We start from the raw sequence: 9,153 nt of genomic DNA, 5'->3' as shown, positions 1-9,153 counted from the left end.
CATGGATGGAAAACCATAAAGAAAATACGGCAATGGGATGATCCTCACCGTAGGATCGGTGGCGTTCATTGGAAAAGCGAAATTTTACAAATCAGTTGACTCGCATTGTCCGGATCGACTCCATCCATGTTAAGGCCCACAAGATGGACGTTTAGGATTATTCAAACATGCAGCCATCTGGTCCCTTACGGACGCAGATTAACTTTTGACCTGGCTTTGTGGGGCCCATTTTGATGTGTGTATTTCCACGCCGTTCATCTGTTTTGCGATGTAATTTTAGGACATTTGCCCAGAAATAGCCACACAAAAGGAAAACAGTGAGATATGAGTGCCTAATATTCACTTGGCTATTCATAGGTGGTGAAATTCCACTAGCGTGAGTGTGTGGGGGGTTTGTGTGCGTGTGTAAAAAAAAAAAAGAAAAAGTTGGCATTTATCATGCGTTCGTCCGGACGGCATTGTTCGTGCTTCTTTTCATGCCGGAGGGAGAAATAGACCATTGTAGACGCTACTTTTTACCTGGCGTCTTTTCAGAGCGCTTCCAAACTTTACTTTCACAAAGTAAGCGATTCCGTACGGATAACTATTTGCAGACGTAAATGCCCTTGCTTCACTGTGACTAAATACCTATGGCTACGGTTATAATTCGTAGCCATAGGTAGTGACTGCAATGGTATTCTCGTCTGGAAATAGTGTGTCCGTACGGAATTGTTTACTTTGGGAAAGTAAAGTTTGGGAGGCCGGATAAAAGGTGGCGTTTACAGTGGTCAATTTCTTGAAAACAACAGAAAGGTCAAAGCTAAGTCAGCCGTCCTCTCTCTCTCTTTATATCCACTCCCCTCCTGTGAGAGAAATAGAGTGAGTGAGAGAGAGAGAGAGAGAGATGGCAATGAAGTTGTACGGACACCCCATGTCCACGTGCACGGCACGTGTGCTGGCCAGCTTGTATGAGATGGACGCTGATTTCGAGCTCGTGATCGTTAACGTGCAAGCCCGCGAGAACAAACACCCTTCTTACCTAGCCACCAAAAACGTAATTCCCATTTTGCCCCTCCACTTCTTCTTTCTTCTTCACCGATTTCTGGTAAATCTTCTCTTATCTAAGCCTGTTTTCTTTCTTTCTTTCTGTTTATTTCGGCAGCCGTTTGGTAAGATTCCGGCACTCGAGGATGGCGATCTGACGCTCTTTGGTTAGTTTCCGATTCTCCATTAGGTGGGAAATTGATATGGTAGATGCGTGTACATCGTTTTATAGTAGATCTACACTTACACCGTACACGTGGAAGGGTAGATGGTCCATCGGATCGCGTCTCTGTAGGGCCTATCTTGATGCATAGGTTTTATCCACGCCGTCCATCCATTTTTCGGGATCAATTTAGTGTATGAGCCCAAAAATTAGGCAGATTCAAGACTCAAGTGGACCACACCATAGGAAGCAGTAATGATAATGACACCCACCATTAAAAACTTCTTATGGCCTACCGTGATTTTTATTTTACATCCAAACTGTTCATAAGGTCACGTAGACCTGGATGAAGGGAGAATACAACGTATCGGATTGGCTTCTCCCCCTGCCACTAGCCCGGTGGTTGATGATCGGTGCTCTGTGGGCCCCAACATGATGTATGTGTTTTATCCATTGCGTTCATCCTTTTTTACAGATCATTTTAGGGTTAAACCCGAAAATGAGAGGGATATAAATCTCAGGTGGACCACATTATAGGAAAACAATAGTGATTGGATATCCACCATTAAAATCTTCTTAAGACCTGCTGTACTGTTTATTTGACATCCAATCTGTTGATTAGGTCATACAGACCCAGATTAAGGTAAGAAACAAAGATCAGCTTGATCGAAAACTTTATAGCCCCCAAAAAGTTTTTAATGGTTGATGTCCATTCAACACTATTTCCTGTAATGTGGTTCACTTGAGATTGGGATATAATTCATTTTTGGTCTCGTATCATAAAATTATCTAAAAAAATAGATGGACGGCATGGATGAAACACATGCATCATCGTGTGGCCCACAGAGCACCGACCATCAGCCATTGGCTGATGGCTCCGTTTCCGAAATACAAATATTAGCTTTGAGCAAAACTTAGGTTTTTAATGGTGGTCATTCAATCCCTACCGTGTGGTACCCTTGGCCCTTGGATCGATCTCATTTTTGGGCTCGTACCCAAAAATGATCTCGAACAAAGGATAGACGGGGTGGATAAAACCCATATAGCACAGTGAGTGACTTTTCTCGAAAATTGATGGTCCTGGGTATCCGACTAGTGACCTTCAAATGAACGGTTGAAAGCAAGAATAATTAACGGTTGGCATTTATGGGGAATGATGAGAGAAGTTGATCTGTTTTCCATCCATGGCAGTGTAAACTAGTAGGATGGGGACGTGGATTGGCTAGTTACCCTGGGTTGGTGCTATGTAGGCTCCACCATGATGTATGTGTTTTATCCACGCCGTCCATTCATTTTTTTCAGATCATTTTAGGGCTTGAACCCAAAAATAAGGCAGATCTAATTCTAAGGTGTACCACAGCACCAAAAAAAAACTACTTTGATTAAATATCCACCATTAAAAATCTCCTAAGGCCCACCGTAATGCTTATTTGACATCCAACCTGTTGATTAGGTCATACATAGATGAATGAACAGGAAAAAACAATATCAGCTTGATCCAAAATATTTGCAGCCTCAGATAAGTTTTTAACGGTTAGCGTTCAATCAACACTATTTCCTAATATGTTGTCCAATTGAGATTTGAATTTACCTCAATTTTGGACTCATATCATAAAATAATCTAAAAAAAATAATGAATGGTGTGGATAAAACACATACATCATGGTGTGACCCACGGTTCACTGACCACTAGCCATTGGCTAGTGGCCATAGGATAGTCTTGATCCACCATCTTTCCTGCCACGTGTACTGTTGGGGTAGCTTTATCATGTTAAGTTATGTAGAACTGTAAAACAACGGCCCCACCTCGTGTGAACCGTACCGGAAATTCTTTCCAATTGAAATAAACCATAATCCGACGGCTTCCACAAAGGCCATAGTCATTGACAATTCCGCCAAAGATCTAGTTATCCGATGGAGACATCAGAATCAATCAAATTCGGGGTTATATATAATAAATCATATGTTACAAACTTTTGTTCGGTACAATGAATTAGAGCAGTGATAGCTTCTCTTTGTTGAAATTTCATTAATTAATCGATACTCACAAAATATATGGTATATTATATGGTGATGTTATTGTTATGGATCGAGCAACACAGTTACATTTTGAAAGAAAGAGTCAAAATATAAAACTTCACCAACCACTTAAATCAAGTGCATGTAAGTAAAGAAGTCAGTTCGCTTCCCTGATAAGACATTGCTATGTTTAGGGATGTACGTTGTCTCGAACCGAGTTGAGCTGGCCTCAACTCAACTCGGCTCGGCCACTAGCTGGCCTTAGCTCAAACTGGACTCGGCTTAGTCCTTGAGCATGACTAGCCAGCTTAGCTCGGTTCGGTTAGCAGCTTGGGCTAGTTTGAGCCGAGTTCGCCATTGCGACATTTTCACAAACACCTGAACTACACCTTCAAAATCTCACTGTATTTGAGACATCAGCAATAGTTTTACTAGTATTTTATCAAACACCTTCTAAGCAACATAAAAACCAAGAACAAGAAAAAAAAAAAAAAAAAAAGGGTATTAGTTTCATATACATACCTTCCTTACCACCGAACACACTTTTTAAGTCATTTTGTTAAACACTTGGTGAGCAACATCAATATCAAAGTAACCAAGTCATCGAAAAGTTCGATTCGAGCTGGGTCCGATCCGAGTCAAGTCGAGTGGGGCCAGCTCGAACTCGGCTCAAACATATTTTCGAACTCAAAAATTCAGCTCAACTTGGCTTAAACTCAGCTACGAACCAAGTCGAGTCGAGCAAGCTAACCAAGCTAGCTCAGTTTGTGTACACCTCTAGCTATGTTGTCATGTGCAGTCCTATTTCTATTTTAAAGAAACTTTATACTCTTAACGTATCACTTAGGATTCTACAATTACATATGACCAATTAAATCCAGCATGTAAAACTAAATATCACCGCTTCTTCCCTGTTTTGAGTTACGCATGCTCTATAAGCACTTTTGTATGCGTAGCTTATACTTTATTGCCAAATGTTTCTAGAAAGATGACTGTCTCTGGGGTTTCGTTCATGCTTACATTTCTGAGCATTTTAGCTTTTATGCCATGACATGTCTTCGGTAGAGATGTGTTTAGGATTTTCATGATTTTTCTTTCATATTCCTTGATTTCATCTTATTGCCTTCATATAAGTGTGACATTCTGCTCATTGGATTTGGCTACGACGTATAAGGTGTAAACCACGAATGTTCCATCTTTAAATGAACCAATCAGGTTGTATAAGGCAAAAATGTTGATATGTGGCGTCTCAATTGTCCACATAATCAATGAATCTACAACCGTTGGATGAGAATCATGCTCCCAATGGACTTTTTAGGCAAGACCATTCATGGTGGGCCCTTTCAATGTATACATGGACTCTCTGGTGATTGAGTTCGTTCACGCTCAAGGCCGAATGCACAAGCCTGGCCATGAAATAAAAGGTTGGGCCTTGGCTCAATCAGGCCATACCAAAGTTATAGTGCTTTTTAGTTGCACTAATTGAGACATTTGAAATATCCATTAAATTTATAATACATTTCATGGGATACCATGCCAAAAATTAAATTGATGGGATGATCCCATCCTTCCTTGATGTGAACTTATGCCAACTTTTTGGAGAACTCATCATACGTGATGCGTGATGCGACTCCAAAATCTAAATGGTCCACATGAAGTAGCACCTCATTAAATCCTAGGCCCAATTTTTACTTTGATCCAAAACTTTGGTGGGCCATGATGCAGAACTTGTTCAAACTTTTTTTAGAACTCATCATATGTAATGTGACTTCAAAATTTGATTTTCATTTCTCTTTGCTATGGCCCACCAGAATTTTAGATCAGGGTGAAAATTTGTCCCGTTAGGTTTCATGGGATTCCACATCAGATGGACTGTTCGGATTAAACGCCCATGACACATGTGTAAAGGTGCACACATGCATAGGGGCGCAGGTGAGCATGTTTTTTTTTCATTTTTTTCTTTCTTTGGTGGTTAGCTTGTTAGTACACAACACTGCCTACCCCCCACTAGGGAATAGACACCAAGACGTCAGTGTTGAAACGAGGTATCTTTCACTCAGTCTACCACTTGAGCTATGGATGAAGGTGTGGCGCGCAGGTGAGCATGATTCTCTTTATGTGTGTGTGTCCATAGGAGGGGGCATATCTATATAAATATGCCCCTCCTTATCAAGACACACATACATATACGTGTGTATGTGACAGTTCAAAATCTGGGCTGAGACCAATCCCACCAGCCTGTTGATAGCTTGCATGAAAACCAAGGTCTACTGCATTCATGATGTAAATGGGCCGGGCCTGATTTTGGTCTTGGCCCGAATTTTGAAAATTTTTGAGCTGAGTTGTCGGCCGGGTTTATTCAAAATTCTGATTTTTTAGGCTTCAGCCCGACCCATTGACACCCCTGGGTAGGGGGTTGAATCAGACGAGTCATATGTTACTAGTTCGGGTCTTAAAACTTGGGCTGTCAATGGGTGCAGTTGGGGTTGGCTTCGGTCCAAATTTTAAACTGTTCAGGCTAGGCCCGATGGGCCAGCCTATTCAAAATTTTGTTTCTGCCTAGCCCGAAGCTGGCCCATTCACAGCCCTACTTGAAACCATGCGTACCCATTACCTGCTCAGATCTGCTATACGGAGTAGTTCTAAAACTCGGTGACTCGACTCAAAACTCGGTTGAGTTAACTCAACTCAGAAATATTAAAACTCACTGAACCTACTTGACTCTGACACGACTCGACTGAGTCACTCACTCTTTCATGCCAAATGACCCTTTACTCAAACTCAATGGGAATGATCGTTAGTGAGTTCCCATATGTCCGAGCTATGTTAGGTCCATCGGGCCATCCAAATCGTCCATTAGATGGGCCACCCCCGATTCCAACAATCAACATAATTCAAAACTCAAGTGGGCCACACCACAGGAACAACAGAGAGTAATGGGGAGGAGACATCTACCATAGGAACTTCCAGATTATATGCAATGCCCAACATGCTGTATATATGTCATCCAATCCATTCATCAGACGATTTCCAGAAAAATAAAGACATATCCTAAAAACAAGCCCATTCCGTGACTCAGGTGGGCCACACTATATGAATTTAAAGTCTTGTATCCTGACTTGAAGTATTTTTTTCATGTGGCATGGCCCACTTAAGCTTTGGATCAGCCTGATTTTTGGTCTGTATAGTGAACATGAGGTGAAGCACCTGATCCACGGTTTGGATTTCACACATACATCACATTGGGCTCCACAGAAGCTCAAAAACATGTAACACATGCTGAATGCATGTATCATCCCCCCTCTAGGGAAAACAAGTCTCCCCACATTGCTAAATGATCATTTGCATTTTCTTGATTATCACATCTATTATCTTACTAACCATTGATTCCGACCGACGTAGAATCTCGCGCGATCAACGATTACATTGCGACCAAATACAAGGGCACAGGCCTTGATCTTTTGAGGCTGGACAATCTCAAAGAATCAGCATTGATCAAGGTCTGGATGGAAGTGGAGTCCCACAGTTTCAATCCACCGATCTCGGCCATCGTATATCAGATTCTCATCACTCCCCTCCTCGGCGGGACCACCGATGATCAGGTGGTCGAGGCGAATGTCGAGAAGCTGGCCATGGTGCTCGATGTCTATGAAGAGAGGTTGTCCAAAAGCAAGTTCTTAGCTGGGGATTTCTACAGCTTAGCTGATCTTCACCACATCCCATACATTAACTACTTCATGAAGACTCCCAAAGCCTCACTGATAAGCTCACGCCAGCATGTGAAGGTGTGGTGGGACGACATCTCGTCGCGGCCCGCTTCAAAGAAAATTATGGAGGGGATGACTATTGGAGGAAATGCATGAGTATCTAAGGAGGTTTCGTGAAATAAATAAAGCATAGAGGGTTTGATTGTCTTTATATCCTCGTAACATTATGTCTTAGATGTTACTATTTGTTTCCTTTAAATGACTTTCTTTGGTAATTATGATTTTTTTTTTTTTTTTGGTGTGTGTGTATCTGGCCCATTTTATCCATTTATGATGTCCACTTGATGGGCCTCACCTAGGGGTGGCAATCGATCAGGTCCGTCCATGGCTTAATTGGCCCAACCCATTTTTGAGGCGGTTTTCAGTCAAGCTAGTGGGTCAAGCTCGGGTTGGAAAATGTGGACCGTTTAAGTGGATTGGGTTTGGGTTGAACCCTACGCAACCTAACCTGCCCATGTATCTCATGGGTGAGTTAGGCCAGATGATCCCACCTGACCTGGCCCAAAACCCGAAATAAATTAATAGATTACATGTATAGATACATACAAATGATCCACGCATGTTTGTATGTGGAGCTAAGAACGGGACGACTCGAGTCATCCAACTCGTTCAGATCCAACTCGATCCGAACCGAGCGGGTAAGTCGATCCAAATCGAGTTGACTTCGTCCAATCCAAACTCAAACCGAGTCCAGTTTGAGTGTGTGCGTGTGTACATACGACGTTTCACATCTGAGATGCCGCGTGTGTGTACACATATGATGTTTCACATTTGAGATGCCGTGTGGCTAATAGAAGCTGCAATTCTGACAAGTGAATCTAGGCTTTGAGTATGATTTTCAGCCCATGAATATCCGTTGCACCTGACTCGACCTGATTCGGTACTTGTAACCGGGGCGGACTCGGTCCAGATTAGTCCATGATAGACCCAGACTCGGATTGGGTCAGGTATGCTAGACTCCGTACCCAGTCCTTTCGAGTTCGGGTCAGGCCTATTGCAAAACCAAATCGAGTCGAGTCAGCCCTAACTCGGTCCTACTGGACTCAATGCCCAGCTCTATTTGCATGTATTCACTAATTGGCCAAGGCTGTCCATTCATTTAAACCCATATTCCATTTTTAAGGCCAAGTGTGGAGGTCACAGACAGGTTGAGTCTGTAGAGCCCACCTGGTTACAATTTAAATGGGTCGGGTCGGGTCGGGTCGGGTGGGGCTTGATGAATTTTTAAAGTGGGTTGGATCAGGTCATAAGGTAATGGGTTGCAGGTTAGGTTTTCTTGCATTGTTTTGTAAATGGGTCACGCTCAGCTTACCCCACCCCGAATCCATTGCCAGCCTAGTCTAACCTCTATGATTTAAAGATTGTGATTACCGGGTTATTCGAATCATCTAGGCCATTGAATTTTGGTGGGGAATGTGGCCCACCTGGAAGGAAATCAGATTGCGTGCCGAGTCATTCAGTATGCTAAACTCTATGGAGGCCACCATGAGGTGTGTCATATCCACTCGGTCCATCCGTTTTACCATATCATTTTAGAACATGGTATCAAATTTTAAGAATATCCAAATCTCAGGTGGAGTACTAAACTGCAAGGAACAGCATGAATTGAACGTATACCATTAAAAGAAGACCGTTGAAAACTTCTTGAGGTCCACAGAAGTTTTGGATGAAGCTGGTATTTTTGCTTTCCTTTCATCCATATCTTTAGGTTGGATGACAAACAAATATCAATGTGGCCTTAGGAAGGTTTCAATGGTAGACGTCATTATCACCGATGTTTCCTGTGGTGTGGTCCACTTAAGCTTTGTTTATTCTTTAATTTTGATCTCAACCACTAAAATGAGCTGAAAAATTATATGGACGGCATGGATAAGCCACATACATCCATAGTGGGCCCAGCAGAGTTTACTCAATACTATAAAAGCTCACTGAGCTACTCAGTACGCAATCCGCTTTCACCTGGTAGTGTCTTTCCTTGACATTAAGGATGGTTAGGATTATGTGATTAGACCAGTTGATGTTCCAGATCGATTATTGGACCACCCGCGTGTATGATTAGATGGAATTTCAACTTGGTGACGCAAAACACTGGAAATTGGCAATAACTAGACGAGTTAGATAGCCTACTCGCAGTCCATGACACTTTCTAGATCATATGAGCCGTTCCATTTAGCGGAGAAT

At 42.3% G+C, this 9,153-nt stretch overlaps 1 protein-coding gene across 1 annotated transcript; it reads left to right on the top strand.

Moving 5' to 3' along the window:
- The first annotated feature begins 850 nt into the window (after window positions 1-850).
- Window positions 851-7,193, top strand: LOC131231587 (glutathione S-transferase F13-like). The gene is made up of 3 exons (XM_058227836.1): window positions 851-1,033; window positions 1,142-1,190; window positions 6,608-7,193. The coding sequence occupies exons 1-3, from the start codon at window positions 884-886 to the stop codon at window positions 7,066-7,068; spliced, it is 660 nt and encodes a 219-aa protein (XP_058083819.1). The 5' UTR covers window positions 851-883; the 3' UTR covers window positions 7,069-7,193.
- Window positions 7,194-9,153: the final 1,960 nt, after the last annotated feature.

This window comes from Magnolia sinica, chromosome 17 (genome assembly GCF_029962835.1).
Source record: "Magnolia sinica isolate HGM2019 chromosome 17, MsV1, whole genome shotgun sequence".
NCBI lineage: Eukaryota > Viridiplantae > Streptophyta > Magnoliopsida > Magnoliales > Magnoliaceae > Magnolia > Magnolia sinica.
Note: the sequence above shows the minus strand (reverse complement) of the source record. Positions and strands in the feature narration are given on the sequence as shown.